The 19717-nt window shown below is 46.6% G+C and overlaps 1 protein-coding gene across 1 annotated transcript in view; it reads right to left on the reverse strand.

Annotated features, from left to right (window-relative positions):
• GFRA4 (GDNF family receptor alpha 4) overlaps positions 1–19717 on the reverse strand; it is a 434465-nt gene that overhangs the window by 56926 nt on the left and 357822 nt on the right. Inside the window, exon 3 of the mRNA XM_066572922.1 lies at positions 3588–3866. Within this exon, the coding sequence (XP_066429019.1) occupies positions 3588–3866 (279 nt within the window). The remainder of the gene's footprint in view (positions 1–3587; positions 3867–19717) is intronic.

Below are 19717 nucleotides of genomic sequence, written 5' to 3' on the forward strand. Positions count from 1 at the left end.
AAATAAAGGCTCTACCTGGAGGAGAAAAGCCACGAACCTCAAAAAATACTGCCATAAATCGGGAAAAAACAGCACAGGCCAAAAGCACCGTTGTGGTGAGCTTCAGGCGCCCCCACCGCCTTCACAGCCAACAGCTGGCCAGAAAAAAAATGTAATTGAAAACATCAGCAAAAATTCTGTAAAAAACTCTGCCGCATCTTTTCCAAAAATGCTGCGTGGGAGTCAACCCAGGAGAAAATGTCACTTTTTTTGACTGCCCAGTCTGCTTCTCATCCAATGATATATAAGGCGTCCACTGCAACCAGGTGTAACTATTTCAGGGTGGACCAGTGATGTATGAAGTGTTTAAGGTTATATATTAGAATTCTTCCAGGGTAGATCAGTGGTATATGAAGTTTCCAGTGTTATATATAATAATTCCAGGGTAGTACATAAAGAGACCAATGTTATACCTTGCAATTACTCCAGATGGTCCAGTGGTATATATAGTGTCCATGGTTATATACCATAATTACTTCAGGTGGTTCAGGTGGTATGTGAAGTGTCCAGTGTTATATATATTATAATAATTCCAGGGTGGTACATAAAGAAACCAATGTTATACAATACAATTATACCAGGTGGTCCGGTGGTATATATATTTACCATAGTTATATACCATAATTATCCAGGTCACCCAGTGGAATGTGAAGTGTCCAGTGTTATATACTATAATAATTCCAGGGCAGTACATAAAGAGACCAATGTTATACAATACAATTATACCAGGTGGTCCAGTGGTATATGAAGTTTAGAGTGTTATATATTATAAGAATTGCAGAGTGGTACATAAAGAGACTTATGTTGTGCATTACAATTACTTCAGTGTGGACCAATGTTATATAAAGCATTGAGTGTCATATACTATAATAAATCCAGGGTGGATCAGTGGTATATAAAATGTCCATGGTTACATACTATAATTACTCCTGGTGGACCAGTGGTATGTGAAGTGTAGAATGTAATATATTCTAATCCTTTCAGGGTATTACAGAATTTGTCCAGTGTTATGTAACATAATTACTTCAGGGTAGACCAGTTTTATGTAAAGTCTCCAGTGTTATGTACTATAAGTCCAGGGGGGCTAGTGGTATGTAGTGTTCAAGGTTATGTACCATAAGTACTCCAGGTGGTTTAGTGGTATGTGAGGTGTACAGTATTATATATAATAGTTCCAAGGTGGATAAGTGGTATATAAAGTGTCCAAGGTTACTTACTATAATTACAACAGGTATTGCTATGGTATATGAAGTGTTGTGCGATAAAGCAACATTACATAAACACTAGTTTAATATAAAGTGTTGAGTGTAATATACTATAATATATAAAGTTTGGACCAGTGGTATATGAAGTGTCCATGGTTATATGCCATAATTACTCCTGGTAGTCTGATGGTACTGTATGTAAAGTGCTATATATTATAATAATTCCATGGTGGACCAGTGGTATATAAAGTGTCCGTGGATACATAGTATAACTCTAGTTGGTCCAGAGGTAATATTATAATAATTCCAGGGTGGACCAGTGGTATATGAAGTAGCCAGTATTATATATTCTAATTACTCCAGGCTGGATCAGTGGTATATTAAGTGACCAGTGTTACTATATGTACTACAGTGCATTATTAATTGTTTTAGCCTTGGACTAGGGGTATATGAAGTGTCCAGAGTTATATGCAATAATAATTTCGAGGTGGACCAGTGGTATATGCAATGTCCAGTGTTATATACTATATGTATTTGATACTCAAGTGGTATATAAAGTTTCCAATCAGTTGATGTGAGTCAGTAGTATATGAAGTGTTATATGTCATAGTTCCAGGTGGACCAGTGGTATATAACAAGTCCAGAGTTATATACTCTAATTATTACAGGTGGCCCAATGGTTTATGAATAGAGATGAGCGAGTATACATGCTAAGGCACATTACTCGAGCGAGTAGTCTCTAAAGATTCGGGGGCCGAAGACAGGCGGGGAGCGGCAGGGGAGAGCGGGGAGGAACGGAGGGGAGATCTCTCTCTCCCTCTCTCCCCCCCGCTCTCCCCGTCACTCCCCGCCCCCCGACGGCCCCCGAATCTTTAGAGACGAGCGGGAGGATACTCGGCTAAGGCACTACTCGCTCGAGTAATGTGCCTTAGCGAGTATACTCGCTCATCTCTATTTATGAAGTGTCCAGTGTTATATACGATAATTAGTTCTTGGTAGTTCAGTGGTATCTGACGTTTCCATGGTTATATACTATAATTACTCCAGGTAGTTCATTGGTATATGAGGTATCCAGTGTTATATATTATAATTATTTTTGGATGGTACATAAAGTGTCCAGTGTTATATACCGCTAGAGATGAGCGAGTATACTCGCTAAGGCACATTACTCGAGCGAGTAGTGCCTTAGCCGTGTATCTCCCTGCTCGTCTCTAAAGATTCGGGGCCGGCGCGGGTGACAGGTGAGTTGCGGCGGGGAGCGGGGGGGGGGAGGGAGAGATCTCCCTTCCGTTCCTCCCCGCTCTCCCCTGCCGCTCCCCGCTCTCCCCCGCTGGCCCCCGAATCTTTAGAGACGAGCGGGGAGATACTCGGCTAAGGCACTACTCGCTCGAGTAATGTGCCTTAGCAAGTAGACTCGCTCATCTCTATATACCGCACTATAATTACTTCAGAGTAGTCTAGTGATGTATAAAGTGTCCATGGTTATATACCACAATTCTGTCATATGAAAGGTCCAGGGTTATGTACTATAATTACTCTAGCTGGTCCAGTGGTATATGAAGTGTCCAGTGTTACATACTATAATTATTTCATGGTGGTCCAGTGGTATATGAAGTTTCCATTGTTATATACCATAATTACTCCAGGTGGGCCAGTGGTATATGACGTGGCCACTATTATATACTATACTAAATCTAGTGGTGTATATAGTGTTGGATGTTACATACTATAATTATTCTAGATCTAGTGGTGCATGAAGTTACTAGTGTCTAAGAATAAATAACTAGCAAGTGCCTTTGCACCTTCCTTATATAGTGCATGTGCCCTGGTTGCCAAGTGGTATACATACAGCCAAATGCTGTATGCAGAGCAGACAATCAAGGAGAGTCTAGCATCTGTTATGCATGACTAATGCAGTGCCCCTGTTCCTTCAGTGGTAAATACAGGGTCATATCCCTGGTGACCTAGTGGTGCATACAATTCTCAGGTCTCAGTAATATATGCAAATAAACATACAGTATATAATGTCCAGTGGTATAAAAAGAGAGAGATGACAGCATAGATATTACACAATAGAACACACCTGCCTGGCACCTGCTACTTATGTGTATATAATGTCAATATACTGTTCTCCTAACGGTAATTGCACAGCCATAGTCCTGGTTGCCCAGTGCTACATGCAATATGCTGCCCCTGGTGGTCTAGTGCTATATAACATGCCTATGTATATCTGCTACAGTCCGTCAATCCTTGGATTATAATACTATGTAGTGTTAAATGACAAGTTCAGCCCTCCCCATCACAGTGCTCCCAGTGTCCCTGCTGGGCTTGTTGCTCACTGACCTTCCATCAAGGTGTGGTGAATGCTCCAATATATATTTAGACAGTTCTTTTCCTTCTTCATCCCCCGTTTGCACTTGCAGCCGTGCAGCTGGCTAGAGTGAAGAGCGTCCACCGTCCGCTTGCATTGGCTCTTGGCATTGGGAGCTAACTTGTTGGCACCGTTCCCTGCTATGCACTGGCGCAATGTTCGTAAATTGAAGCTGCAGCTGGGGTTATTCTTGCAAGACTCTCCAGCTTGTAGACAGTCTCTGCTGGAAGATGTGGCAGTGGCTGACCTTTCTGCGGAGGAACAGAAATGAATGTTAGCTGGTAGGAATGCCCTGGAACAAACCCTGCACCCATATAGATAAAATACAGTGATTACGGCATAATATATTATACGCTCCTGCCATAGACCACCTCCACTAACCCCTTCATCCTACATTAATAACTGCATACTCAGAAAGTGTGTGGAGACACGTAGGGGGTGAGTGGGTCAGGGGATGGTATAGTCTCTCCCCAAGGAGAGCACCCGGGGTTGTGGGGACACCGAAAAGGTGAGGAAGGAAACTTATGAGGCCATGCTAGCTCCTCTGGGTAATTTATGAAAATTACTTCTGCAGTGCCAAAATGACTTTAATTTGAAGGAATGTTCCATCCAATAGGTGGCCCTGCAGAGGTACTTTTCCATTTTTCTTATTTGCATAAATTACCCAGAGGAGCTAGCATGGCCTTATACGTCTCCTTACTCCCCACAACCCTGGGTGCTTGCCTTGGGGAGAGACTATACCATCCCCTGACCCACTCACCTCCTAGGTGTCTCCACACACTTTTTGGGTGCTCTTCTTAAGGAGACACGACACCCCTCCTGAGTCACATCATAGGCCTCTCACAAACTAAGCAGAAGAATGCTGCGATTGCCCCCAAACAGCTGTAGGCACAAGGTCTTCTGGCTTGGTTTCCTGTTTCCAGTCATTGTTAATACTTGTTATAAAGTCACTTTGATTTGAATTATTTCTTATTTGCATAACTGTATGCTATAAGCATAAACCACCCTAAACTCCCACATATAATGTAATCCAAACCCATAAACTACCCTAAATAGTACCCCTAGTTGGGTTACTGAGGAATACTATTACTGTGAGAGGGTCACTAATGGGCACTATTACAGTGAGGGAGTCATTAATGGGCACTATTACAGTGAGAAGGTTGCTAATGGACACTATTACTCTGAGGGGTTACTATTATTGTGTGGGGTCACTAATGGGCACTATTACAGTAAGGGGTCACTGAGCTGCACTATTACTCTGAGGGGTTACTGTTATTGTGTGGGGTCACTAATGGGCACTATTACGGTAAGGGGTCACTGAGCTGCACTATTACTCTGAGGTGTTACTATTATTGTGTGGGGTCACTAATGGGCACTATTACTGTGAGGGAGTCACTAATGGGCACTATTACAGTAAGGGGGTCACCGAGCTGCACTATAACTGTGAAACGGTCACTAAAGGGCAATTACTGTGTGACAGTCACTGAACGACACTATTACTATGAGGCGGCCACTAAATAGCAGTATTACTGCGAGTGGGACACTAAGGGGCACTATTACTGTAAAAGAGTCACCAAAGGACACTATTACTGTGAGGGGGTCACTAAGGGCCATTATTACTTTAATGGGGTCACTCAGGTGCATTATTACTGTGAGGGGGTCACCGAGATACACTATTACTTTGAGGTAGTCACTATGGGGTGATATTACTGTAAGGGGGGCACTATTACTGTGGGATGGTGACTATTAGGGCCTATTCACACAGGGGTATGCGTTAAACGCTGCGAGTCTGCCTGCGGTGTTTTACACATCCAGCAGCCATACTTTCTGCTGGCAGAGACCGTGTATGGTTGCGAGTGCAGTGCAATTGGGGCTGCGGATCACAATATATTTTGCGTATGGACAGCGTATCATACACAGCCCAGACAAGGGTATAGGGCTCATACTGCGTATACAGAGAAATAGAGCATGCACGCCGGTGTGAACGGATCAATGAAAGCCCACTGACTTTCACTGACTCCATTCACCCCGTAGTAGACACGGGATATATGTGTGTGTAAAACGAGGTGACAATACACCCATGTGAATGAGCCCTTATTGTGAGGGGATCTCTAATGGGCATTATTACTGTGAGGAGGGTAAATAGGCAATGCTCCCAATAAAATGGACTTGGCGTAACGCAGAATAGATGGTTGCGGTGTGCTAAGTGCGCTGCGAGAGTTCTTCCTATATTTGTGCTGAAGAGTTGGCAGGCGTATATACATCGGCGTGCGTACGGCACATATAGATGCCACTGGAGCACTTTTCTCATTGATGCATGTGAACATAAAAATATATACAATTGAAAGGAAACAAAATGACAAAATGAAGCCTTCTGTAATCTCCGGCGATTTTCCTGCCATGAATGTAAATGAGTGCATGAATTATGCATGTGTCTGATATGGATGCTGGCAATAAGAAGGTGTTGGAGGCACATCCTAATTCTTGGATCGGAGCGCTGGGTTTTGGCACGCGGCGACGATCCTGCCGCGCTCCGTCCACAGAACACACAGGCATTGCTGATGTCTGAGCGCTTGTGACTGTGATGCATGAAAAATGAGGGCTTTTTTCTCCCCCGAATAAAAACTGCTGCTTGTCTCGGAAGAACCGCGCCGAACGCTCCTCAATTATAAATCTGTGTTATTACACTTTGGAGGTAGACGTCTAATTGACCCCGATGGGATAGCGTTACAGATGTAGGGGAAGGGAATAATATGGGGGATTTATGGATGCAAAGCCTGCAGCCAACTATCACGACTGTGGCACCGCAATGAATCAAACCGTATTTAACAGTACGAGGATTAAACGCACATTAAATCACGAGTAATAAAAAGCATCCATACAGATCTAAGCTATAGATACCGGATAATGGCAGAATCCTCAATTATTAGAACTCGGGTGGCAAGGAGATTGTAGGTCTGCAGCGCCCCCTATAACAGCACACTGGATGTGTAGTCTGGGGCGCCCCCTATAATAACAGACTGGATGTGTAGTCTGGAGCGCACCCTATACCAACAGTTAAAATGTGTAGTCTGGACCTCCCCCTATAAGAGCAGTCTGGATGTGTAGTCTGCAGCACCCCCTAAAGCAGCAGTCTGGATGTATATTCTGGAGCGCCCTCTATACGAGCAGTCTGGATGTGTAGTCTGGAGTGCTCCCTATACTAGCAGTCTGGATGTGTAGTCTGGAGCACCCCCTATACCAGCAGTGTGGATGTGTAGTCTGGAGTGCTCCCTACAGCAGCAGTGTGGATGTGTATTCTGGAGCGCCCCCTATACCAGGAGTCTGGTTGTGTAGTCTGGAGCGCCCCCTATACCAAGAGTCTGGTTGTGTAGTCTGGAGTGCTCCCTACAGCAGCAGTGTGGATGTGTATTCTGGAGCGCCCCCTATACCAGGAGTCTGGTTGTGTAGTCTGGAGTGCTCCCTACAGAAGCAGTGTGGATGTGTATTCTGGAGTGCTCCCTACAGAAGCAGTGTGGATGTGTATTCTGGAGTGCTCCCTACAGAAGCAGTGTGGATGTGTATTCTGGAGTGCCCCTATAGTAGCAATCTGAATGTGTAGTCTTGAGCGCCCCTATAATAAAAATCTGGATGTATAGTCTGGAGCGCCCCTATACCAGCAGTCTAGATGTATATTCTGGAGCGCCCCCTATACCAACAGTCTGGATGTGTAGTCTATAGCGCTCCTATAATAAAAATCTGGATGTGTAGTCTGGAGCGCCCCCTATACCAGCAGTCTGGTTGTGTAGTCTGGAGCGCCCCCTATAATAGCAGTTCGGATGCGTATTCTGGAGCGCCCCTGTACCAGCAGTCTGGATGTGTAGTCTGGAGCGTTCCCTATAATAGTAATCGGGATGTGTATTTTGGAGCGCCCCCTATACCAGCAGTCTGGATGTGTAGTCTGGAGCGCCCCCTATACCAGCAGTCTGGATATGTAGTCTGGAGCGCCCCTATACCAGCAGTCTGGATGTGTAGTCTGGAGCGCCCCCTATACCAGCAGTCTGGATGTGTAGTCTGGAGCGCCCCTTATACTAACAGTCTGGATCTGTAGTCTGGAGCGCCCCCTATACCAGCAGTCTGGATGTGTAGTCCGGAGCGCCCCTATACCAGCAGTCTGGATGTGTATTCTGGAGCGCCCCTATACGAACAGTCTGGATGTGTATTCTGGAGCCCCCCTATACTAACAGTCTGGATGTGTAGTCTGGAGCGCCCCTATACTAACAGTCTGGATGTGTAGTCTGGAGCACCACCTATAATAGCAATCTGGATGTGTAGTCTGGAGCACCACCTATAATAGCAATCTGGATGTGTAGTCTGGAGCACCACCTATAATAGCAATCTGGATGTGTAGTCTGGAGCGCCCCTATACCAGCAGTCTGGATGTATATTCTGGAGCGCCCCTATACCAGCAGTCTGGATGTGTAGTCTGGAGCGCCCCTATACCAGCAGTCTGGATGTGTAGTGTGGAGCACCCCCTATATCAGCAGTCTGGATGTGTAGTCTGGAGCCCCCCTTATACTAACAGTCTGGATGTGTAGTCTGGAGCGCCCCCTATACCAGCAGTCTGGATGTGTAGTCTGGAGCGCCCCCTATAACAGCAGTCTGGATGTGTAGTCTGGAGCATCCCCTATACGAACAGTCTGGATGTGTATTCTGGAGCCCCCCTTATACTAACAGTCTGGATGTGTAGTCTGGAGCGCCCCTATACTAACAGTCTGGATGTGTAGTCTGGAGCACCACCTATAATAGCAATCTGGATGTGTAGTCTGGAGCGCCCCCTATACCAGCAGTCTGGATGTGTAGTCTGGAGCGCCCCCTATACCAGCAGTCTGGATATGTAGTCTGGAGCGCCCCTATACCAGCAGTCTGGATGTGTAGTCTGGAGCGCCCCCTATAACAGCAGTCTGGATGTGTAGTCTGGAGCGCCCCTATAGTAACAGTCTGGATCTGTAGTCTGGAGCGCCCCCTATAACAGCAGTCTGGATGTGTAGTCTGGAGCGCCCCTATAGTAACAGTCTGGATGTATATTCTGGAGCCCCCTTATACTAACAGTCTGGATGTGTAGTCTGAAGCGCCCCTATACCAGCAGTCTGGATGTGTAGTCTGGAGCGCCCCCTATACCAGCAGTCTGGATGTGTAGTCTGTAGCGCCCCTATACCAGCAGTCTGGATGTGTAGTCTGGAGCGCCCCTATATCAGCAGTCTGGATGTGTAGTCTGGAGCGCCCCCTATACCAGCAGTCTGGATGTGTAGTCTGGAGCGCCCCTATACCAGCAGTCTGGATGTGTAGTCTGGAACCCCCCTTATACTAACAGTCTGGATGTGTAGTCTGGAGCGCCCCTATACCAGCAGTCTGGATGTGTAGTCTGGAGCGCCCCTATACTAACAGTCTGGATGTGTATTCTGGAGCGCCCCTATACCAGCAGTCTGGATGTGTAGACTGGAGCACCCCCTATACTAACAGTCTGGAGCCCCCTATACCCACAGTCTGGATGTGTAGTCTGGAGCGCCCCTATACTAACAGTCTGGATGTGTAGTCTGGAGCGCCCCTATACTAACAGTCTGGATGTGTATTCTGGAGCGCCCCTATACCAGCAGTCTGGATGTGTAGACTGGAGCGCCCCCTATACTAACAGTCTGGATGTGTAGTCTGGAGCGCCCCTATATCAGCAGTCTGGATGTGTAGTCTGGAGCGCCCCCTATACCAGCTGTCTGGATGTGTATTCTGGAGCGCCCCTATACCAGCAGTCTGGATGTGTAGTCTGGAGCGCCCCTATACTAACAGTCTGGATGTGTAGTCTGGAGCGCCCCTATACTAACAGTCTGGATGTGTATTCTGGAGCGCCCCTATACCAGCAGTCTGGATGTGTAGACTGGAGCGCCCCCTATACTAACAGTCTGGATGTGTAGTCTGGAGCGCCCCTATATCAGCAGTCTGGATGTGTAGTCTGGAGCGCCCCCTATACCAGCTGTCTGGATGTGTATTCTGGAGCGCCCCTATACCAGCAGTCTGGATGTGTAGTCTGGAGCGCCCCCTATACCAGCTGTCTGGATGTGTAGTCTGGAGCATCCCCTATACTAACAGTCTGGATGTGTAGTCTGGAGCATCCCCTATACTAACAGTCTGGATGTGTAGTCTGGAGCGCCCCTATACCAGCAGTCTGGATGTGTAGTCTGGAGCATTCCCTATAATAGCAATCTGGATGTGTATTTTGGAGCGCCCCCTATACCAGCAGTCTGGATGTGTAGTCTGGAGCGCCCCCTATACCAGCAGTCTGGATGTGTAGTCTGGAGCGCCCCTATACTAACAGTCCGGATGTGTAGTCTGGAGCATCCCCTATACTAACAGTCTGGATGTGTAGTCTGGAGCGCCCCCTATACCAGCAGTCTGGATGTGTAGTCTGGAGCGCCCCCTATACCAGCAGTCTGGATGTGTAGTCTGGAGCGCCCCCTATACCAGCAGTCTGGATGTGTAGTCTGGAGCGCCCCTTATACTAACAGTTTGGATGTGTAGTCTGCAGCACCCCCTATACCAGCAGTCTGGATGTGTAGTCTGGAGCGCCCCTTATACTAACAGTTTGGATGTGTAGTCTGCAGCGCCCCCTATACCAGCAGTCTGGATGTGTAGTCTGGAGCGCCCCTTATACTAACAGTCTGGATGTGTAGTGTGGAGCGTCCCCAATACAAGCAGTCTGGATGTGTAATCTGGAGTGCCCCTATAATAGCAGTCTGGATGTGTAGTCTGGAGCGCCCCTTATAGTAACAGTCTGGATGTGTAGTCTGGAGCGCCCCTTATAGTAACAGTCTGGATGTGTAGTCTGGAGCGCCCCCTATACTAACAGTCTGGATGTGTAGTCTGGAGTGCCCCTATAATAGCAGTCTGGATGTGTAGTCTGGAGCGCCCCTTATAGTAACAGTCTGGATGTGTAGTCTGGAGCGCCCCTATACCAGCAGTCTGGATGTATATTCTGGAGCACCCCCTATACCAGCAGTCTGGATGTGTAGTCTGGAGCGCCCCCTATATCAGCAGTCTGGATGTGTAGTCTGGAGCCCCCCTTATACTAACAGTCTGGATGTGTAGTTTGGAGCGCCCCCTATACCAGTAGTCTGGATGTGTATTCTGGAGCGCCCCTATACCAGCAGTCTGGATGTGTAGTCTGGAGCATCCCCTATACTAACAGTCTGGACGTGTAGTCTGGAGCGCCCCTATATCAGCAGTCTGGATGAGTAGTCTGGAGCATCCCCTATACCAACAGTCTGGATGTGTAGTCTGGAGCATCCCCTATACCAACAGTCTGGATATGTAGTCTGGAGCGCCCCTATACCAGCAGTCTGGATATGTAGTCTGGAGCGCCCTATACCAGCATTCTGGATGTGTAGTCTGGAGCGCCCCTATACCAGCAGTCTAGATGTATAGTCTGGAGCATCCCCTATACTAACAGTTTGGATGTGTATTCTGGAGCGCCCCCTATACTAACAGTCTGGATGTGTAGTCTGCAGCGCCCCTATACCAGCAGTCTGGATGTGTAGTCTGGAGCTCCCCTATACTAACAGTCTGGATGTGTAGTCTGGAGCTCCCCTATACCAGCAGTCTAGATGTATAGTTTGGAGCATCCCCTATATTAACAGTCCGATGTGTAGTCTGGAACACCCCTATACTAGCAGTCTGGATGTGTAGTCTGGAGCCCCCCTATACTAACAGTCTGGATGTGTATTCTGGAGCGTCCCTATACCAGCAGTCTGGATGTGTAGTCCGGAGCTCCCCTATACCAGCAGTCTAGATGTATAGTTTGGAGCATCCCCTATATTAACAGTCCGATGTGTAGTCTGGAGCGCCCCTATACCAGCAGTCTGGATGTGTAGTCTGGAGCCCCCCTATACTAACAGTCTGGATGTGTATTCTGGAGCGCCCCCTATACCAGCAGTCTGGATGTGTAGTCTTGAGTGCCCCGATAACAGCGTGGAGTGTTCTCGAGCGCAGTGGCTCAGTCAGTCGATGAACCAATCACAGCATTGCATTTAAATGGCTGTGATTGGTTCATCGAATATTTGATTGGTGCTAGAGAACCAATCAGAGCAATTGCTTGCTTGAGGCGGGGTTTACAAACTCCGTTACCAGCAAGTGATGTTCTGTCGGTGCTGAGGACTGCACGCAAGCAGCATGAGGGACCCAGGGACCTAGTCTGGATATGTAGTCTGAAGTGCCCCCTATAATAATAGGCTGGATGTGTAGTCTGAAGCACCCCCTATACCAACACTCTAGCAGCGCCCCCTATAGTAGTAATGCTGTATACATACGGGCCATTTTTACGTGCGAGTTCTGTCCGATTCCGAGATGGATAGAGGTCGCCTGAGAAACAATCAATGGCTTAATACACACAAGCGCTTTTACTCTCAGACCAACGGCCCAGTTAGAAAAATCACGGCACATCCTATTTTGGTGCAATTATTCTCTAAGAATCGCGCGTTATTTTCTATGGGAACATTTAAAAAAACGCAACACAATTGTGTGCCGAGCGATTTGCAAGTGTGATGCATTTTTTCAGCAGGTTACTATGGAGACCACACGAAATAAGGAGCCAGCAAGTGCAGAGCAGCGAAAAACATACAACACGAGGAACACGTAAGCGGACTTCCTCATTACGACATGTCTCTCAGTATCAGACCGCGGGGGCGCTCCAACCCCTCATGGATCTGTCCGTCTTCATCCGGAGTGCTTCATACGCTATTTGTGGAGGTCCACAGCATGGAATTACATCGCGGCCTCAATTCACCGTAGGTGTAACAGCTGCACCTGCTACAGTCCACAAATCATGTAATTTCAGAGCTCCGCCTCCTCGCGGACTCACCGTACCGCAGTACGTAAGATACACGAAGCACAACCACATCACTTCTGTAACATAACTTCTCCATGGCGCCTAGTGCCCCCGTGAAGCGCCCGACCAACCTGGCACATGTTACCCAGCACATCATTAACCCTCACATACCCAGTACACCAAATTAACCTAATGTATACTCAGAACGGCCAGTCAACCCCCACATATCGAGCATGGATATCAACTAGCCACGACCGTCCGTCACAGCCCAATAGTCCATGAAGTGTGCGCACACTTGGTCATTACAGGCCGCCTCACATATCTGCCAGCTTTCGAGTCAATTTTGCCATCATCTACGTCAGGACAAACCCCCTGCGGGGAGGGAGCCTCCCTCTTCTCCCATGCGGTCTGTGTCGTCTTCGGTTGGCCCTTTTGGTGTCCTCAGCATCGGCCCTCTGATCGTCAGGGCTATTCTGGTGACCTCCTGCATCTACATCCTGGGGACAGAGCTTCGGTCATGGTAGGGGAGGATACGCCCCCTCCTCTTACACTTGTCTAGCACTAGCTATGGCTCGTTACTGGGGGTCACTTCGGCACTATTTATGGGGCCACTCTTTATATGGGGTCGTCCCCGGTGAGCAGTGCTTATGGCGGCACTTTCACTATCCAGTAAAATTACATCTCGTAATACTAATTTCAGATGCCGGAATTTCCTTTCTTGCCATTTATCGTCTTCTGCGCGGTTACATCACAGCTCCATCTCGCTCTCCGTTGTCCTCTGCTTGCAGATGTAATGTAAAGAAATCCTTGAGCAGGTAACGCGGCGCCGCCGTCCTCAGCCGCGGGTGTTTTATTGTCTCCTGTCAGTCTGTAAGGTTGCAGGGGTATCGGAGCGTGCCTCATTTACCAGACCGCACTATTTCTACCACCGCTGACCTCCCAGACGCCGCCTCACGAGGGCACCTGTAAATGATTGTTGTAATTTCCGGAGCGCTCTCTACTGTATTATAAAGGGACGCGGAGCCGTCCGCCGGCAGCCTGGAAGATATAACCTCAGGAAAAAACCTGCGTCATAATGAATGCGTTCACAGATAGCAGCCGCAATTCATGCGCTAAAGGCGCACATTGGGCCTCATTTATCACTACTGTCTACGGATCTGTCTACACCGGGCGAAAGCGCTGCATCACATTCCACCACAGTTTTAATTTCTTGCAAAGTGGATGGGATTTGGTAAAAAGTCGTTTACACGCAGCAGAAAGCGTGGTTTGCTGCGGAAATTCGGTCAGAGTTTTTAGCTGCAGAAGAGCAGCGGAATCGCTCCATTTCCGCAGCGAGTGGTAGATTGGTTTGTACCCACGCAGGTTCCATCGTGAAGGACGGATTTCCATTGCGGTTCCACGTAAAAATTCGCACTGCTTTCCTAAGACGCTGTGAAATTAAGTTTTAGCCAATGACATTAAAGATTGAGAGCAGGAAAAGGAAACAACGCCATTTTAGCACTGCAGAGAAAGCACGGTGCAACGGGATGTCGATGATCAAGGGTCGGCTTATCATGTAAGATATGTGCTTAAAAAATGTGAAAAAACGCATTATGAACGCCACAACAACGCACCAAGATCTGCGGGAGACGCGAGGATCTTACTTGAAGGATTTCTCGGTGGTTATGCAGTTTTTTAATAGAAAATCCACTGCGTTTCCCCCTGGTGTAAACATGTCCTTGAAGTAACCAATCACAGCGCAGCATTCATTATACCTCAGCAGTTTCAGAAATGGAATTTAGAGGCAGGCAATGATTGCGGAAATCACAAAGTGGTGCGACAGGGAGCAGAGAAAGCCACAGTCCTAGTTATCTGCAGGGCTCTATTCCCAGTACAAACTCCTTTTGGCCTCGGTCACACGAGCGATTTTCCGTGCAATCTGCGCATGCCCATGCGATGTGCAACTTTATAAAACCATTGCTTTTCAATGGTATCGGACACATGAGCGCTTTTTATGCGCTCGTCCGATAAATTATAGAACAGAAATCACAGATCGCACCTATCTGCGATTTCTGTTCTCTTCTCTATATGCGCTCAATGGGGCCGGTGGCAGCAGCGCCGACCCCATTGAGAACATATACTAGACAAATCATTCTCCTCTGCCACAGCTGTAACAGCTGTGACAGAGAAGAATGATGTTAGCCCATTGAATTCAATGGAGCCGGCAATACAGCCAGCTCCATTGAAAGCAATGGGCTGCCGGCGAGCGCCGGATGGATTTTCGGAAAGGGCTTAAATATATAAGCCCTTCTCTGAAATTCATCCAGAAATGTGTAAAAACAAAAAATATATATATATACTCACCTTGTCCCGGCAGACGGAGTTCAGCCGCGGCCGGCCGGCAGTTCTCCTGAACTGCTGTGAGTAGTATTCAGCAGCCGGGGATTTATAATCCCCGCCTGCTGAATGAGCTGCCTCTGATTGGTCACAGCCCTCATGAATGGGTGAGTGAGTGCTGCCTCTGATTGGCTCAGCACAGGGATCAATCAGGGGCAGCTCTCAGCCGAAAATTCATCGTGAGATCGCCCGCAGCCTATTGCTTTCAATGGAGCCGGCTGTATTGCCGGCTCCATTGAATTTAATGCGCTGGACAGCGCTGCACTGCTCCGGCCCGTTTCTAATGAAACGCGGCTAGGAGCAGATTTTTCGGGCGGTTTTCAGCCCCGGTCACGCGATTTGCGGATGCGCATCCGTCATGCGATCCGCAAATCGCGGGGAAAAAACGCCCGTGTGACTGAAGCCTTACTCTCACCAGCTCTCTAACGGTCGGCACTCACATTTGGCAGACACACCACACTGCAATGGCAGTTCCACTCTCTCTTTATTCATCAGTGGCTCAGGACCCCACTGGCATCTCCTGGGTAAAGCTGACCCAGGAAGGCCGAGGATACCTTACAGCCTCTTCCATTCGTAGTCACACAGAACTGATGGTGTCTGTGTGGCTCACTTGCAGCTCACAACAGAAGCTCCATTCTGGCTCAGACTGACTTGCAGACATCTTGCAATCACATATAAGAAGCACAGTCACGTGACAAACAACAAGATACATTTCCCAGACATCTAACATAGCAGTTAACTCATTCAGTGCTGCAGCTATGCAATACACATGATATTCATGCAACATGAAAGACACTGACAACACATAGGCACGGGACAAATGCATCCATCCATACATTATGGAGGGGCCCTGGGAACTCCAGGCCACTACAATCTTATCTTTGCAGACTCAAGTGTCACGTCAGCACAGCTGAAGGATGCACACCGCTTAAAATGCTATCATTCGTCTTAGTTCCAGATGTGTTCTCTTTCTAGCAGAATTGCGCAGTATTTCACGCATCTGCGCACCCCCCATTGGCTGCTATGGAGACTTTTGATGTGCAAATACGCAGAAAGATAGAGCATGTTCTATCTCTTTTTATGTGGCCGAAATGCACGCGCCAAAATACGCGCACGTGAACGGATCTATTGAAATCATTAGATTCTATTCTCTGCGTATTGCGTGCACGAAGTTTACACACACAAACACATCCGTGTGAAGCTGCCATAAGGGCGACTACCCACTAGCATTTGCGAATTTGCTGCAGTTTTCTTTTCAGGTGTCTATGGGGCTTTCTAATGTTAAAAACGCATCGCGGCAAAATCGCAATTTACCTTGAAATCGCGATTTTAACATTAACAAGTCCCATAGACCATAGGGGGAAAAAACGCTGCAAATTTCGCAGTGAAAAAGAACTGTAGTGGGTAGGCACCCTAAAGGGGATGGACCAGGATTTCAAGTTATCTCCTATCCACAAGATAGGGGATAACTTGCTGACTGGCAGGGGTCTCACAGCTGAGTCTAGGTGAGAATGTGTGGAAGTTGGGAAGTAACTGGTCAGTGATAGAAAGCAGAAGGGGGTTCTAAGTTGTACATACTCTGATTGGGTCACTGTTAATAGCGGGCTATCACAGGGTGCAGTATTGGAGGGGTCACCATTACTAGTGGGGTACCACAGATGGGCAGTACTGGAGGGGTTACTTGTTGGGTTACCACAGGTGGGCAGTACTGGAGGGGTTACTAGTGTGGTACCACAGGGGGCAATACTGGAGAGGTTACTAGTGTGGTACCACAGGGGGCAGTACTGTTGGGGTTACTAGTGGGGTACCACAGGGGGCAGTACTGGAGGGGTTACTAGTGGGGTACCACAAGGGGGCAGTACTGGAGGGGTTACTAGTGGGGTACCACAGGGGGCAGTACTGGAGGGGTTACTAGTGGGGTACCACAGGGGGCAGTACTGGAGGGGTTACTAGTGTGGTACCACAGGGGGCAGTACTGGAGGGGTTACTAGTGTGGTACCACAGGGGGCAGTACTGTTGGGGTTACTAGTGGGGTACCACAGGGGGCAGTACTGTTGGGGTTACTAGTGGGGTACCACAGGGGGCAGTACTGTTGGGGTTACTAGTGGGGTACCACAGGGGGCAGTACTGTTGGGGTTACTAGTGGGGTACCACAGGGGGCAGTACTGTTGGGGTTACTAGTGGGGTACCACAGGGGGCAGTACTGTTGGGGTTACTAGTGGGGTACCAAAGGGGGCAGTACTGTTGGGGTTACTAGTGTGGTACCACAGGGGGCAGTACTGGAGGGGTTACTAGTGGGGTACCACAGGGGGCAGTACTGTTGGGGTTACTAGTGGGGTACCACAGGGGGCAGTACTGGAGGGGTTACTAGTGGGGTACCACAGGGGGCAGTAGCGGGCCCTATTCTTTTTTTATATATTTATTAATGAGCTGGCAGAAGGATTGCACAGTAAAATATCAATATTTTCAGATGATACAAAACTATGTGAAGTAATTAACACAAGAGAGGATGCAAGGTGATCGCAAGAGGATCTGGATAAGTTGGGGGAAGAAAAGGGGTAAATGCGGTTTACACTGATAAATGTAAGGTTCTGCACATAGGCAGAGGCAATAGATGTCACCATTACACACTAAATGGGAAACCACTGGGGAACACTGACATGGAGAAGGACTTGGGGGTTTTAGTTAACTGTAAGCTTAAAGGGGTTGTCTCACGGCAGCAAGTAGGGTTATATACTGCTGTATGGCCATATTAACGCACTTTGTAATGTACATCGTGCATTAAATATGAGCCATACTGAAGTTATTCACTTACCTGTTCCGTTGCTAGCGTCCCCGTCGCCATGGATCCGTCTAATTCTGATGTCTTCTTGCTTTTTTAGACGCGCTTGCGCTGTGCGGTCTTCTCCCCTTCTGCTCGGTCCGGGCACGAGCGGCGTTCTGGCTCCGTCCCCTTCTACGCATCATTGCGTAGCTCCGCCCCGTCACATGTGCCGATTCCAGCCAATCAGGAGGCTGAAATCGGCAATGGAACGCACAGAGCCCATGGTGCACCATGGGAGAAAAACGCAGTGCATCCCTGGGAAAACACCGGTGGCCATCTTGGGAGAAGATTTTTTTAAAGTCCTTATTTCGTCGGATCGGTAAGTAGCAAGCGGCTTAAAAAACGCTTTACTTTGCTATTTTATGCCAGGGGGGTGACAGGGGGAATGGGGTAAGGTAAAATTTTGAGGTTTGCCGCGAGACAACCCCTTTAACTGGAGCAACCAGCGTCAGGCAGCTGCTGCCAAGGCAAAAAGGATCATGGGAGCATCAGAAGAAGTCTAGTGGCACATGATAAGCAGGGGAGAACAGGGGGGGGGCACTCTCACTCTACCCCCCCACCCCCCAGCTCACCCCCCTCGCCCCCCAAATCTTTTCGCCCGATTAGGCAGTTACTCGAAAAAAGCGATGCTCGATCGAGTAATTGCTCTAAACGAGCACGTTCACTCATCTCTAATTATTACCTATATGATACTACTAGCCATATTATTATGTATATGGTACCAGACATATTATTACCTATATAATACTACTAGCCATATTATTACTTACATGATACTACTAGCCATATTATTACCTATATGATACTACCAGCCATATTATTACCTATATAATACTACTAGCCATATTATTACCTATATGATACTACTAGCCATATTATTACCTATATGATACTGCTAGCCATATTATTATGTATATGGTACCAGACATATTATTACCTATATGATACTACCAACTATATTATTACTTATATGATACTACCAACTATATTATTACTTATATGATACTACTAGCCATATTATTACCTATATGATACTACTAGCCATATTATTATGTATATGGTACCAGACATATTATTACCTATATGATACTACGAGTTATATAAATTACATATATGATACTACTAGCCCTATAAATTACATATATGATACTACCAACTATATTATTACTTATATGATACTACTAGCCAAAAATATTATTACCTATATGATACTACCAGCCATATTATTACCTATATGATACTACTAGCCATATTATTACCTATATGATACTACTAGCCATATTATTACCTATATGATACTACCAGCCATATTATTACCTATATAATGCTACTACCCATATTATTACCTATACGATACTACCAGCCATATTATTACTTACATAATACTACCACCCATATTATTACCTATATAATACTACTAGCCATATTATTACTTATATGATACTACTAGCCATATTATTACCTATACGATACTACTAGCCATATTATTACCTATATGATACTACCAGCCATATTATTACCTATATAATGCTACTACCCATATTATTACCTATACGATACTACCAGCCATATTATTACTTACATAATACTACCACCCATATTATTACCTATATAATACTACTAGCCATATTATTACTTATATGATACTACTACCCATATTATTACCTATACGATACTACCAGCCATATTATTACTTACATAATATTACCACCCATATTATTACCTATATAATACTATCAGCCATATTATTACCTATATAATGCTACTACCCATATTATTAGCTATACAATACTACCAGCCATATTATTACATATATGCTACTACCAGCCATATTATTACCTACTGTATATGATACTACCAGCCATATTATTACTTACATGATACTACCAGCCATATTATTACCTATACGATACTACCAACCATATTATTACCTATATGATACTACCAGCCATATTATTACCTATATAATACTACTAGCCATATTATTACTTACATAATACTAGCAGCCATATTATTACCTATATAATACTACCAGCCATATTATTACC

This window comes from Eleutherodactylus coqui, chromosome 7 (genome assembly GCF_035609145.1).
Source record: "Eleutherodactylus coqui strain aEleCoq1 chromosome 7, aEleCoq1.hap1, whole genome shotgun sequence".
Classification (NCBI taxonomy): Eukaryota; Metazoa; Chordata; class Amphibia; order Anura; family Eleutherodactylidae; genus Eleutherodactylus; species Eleutherodactylus coqui.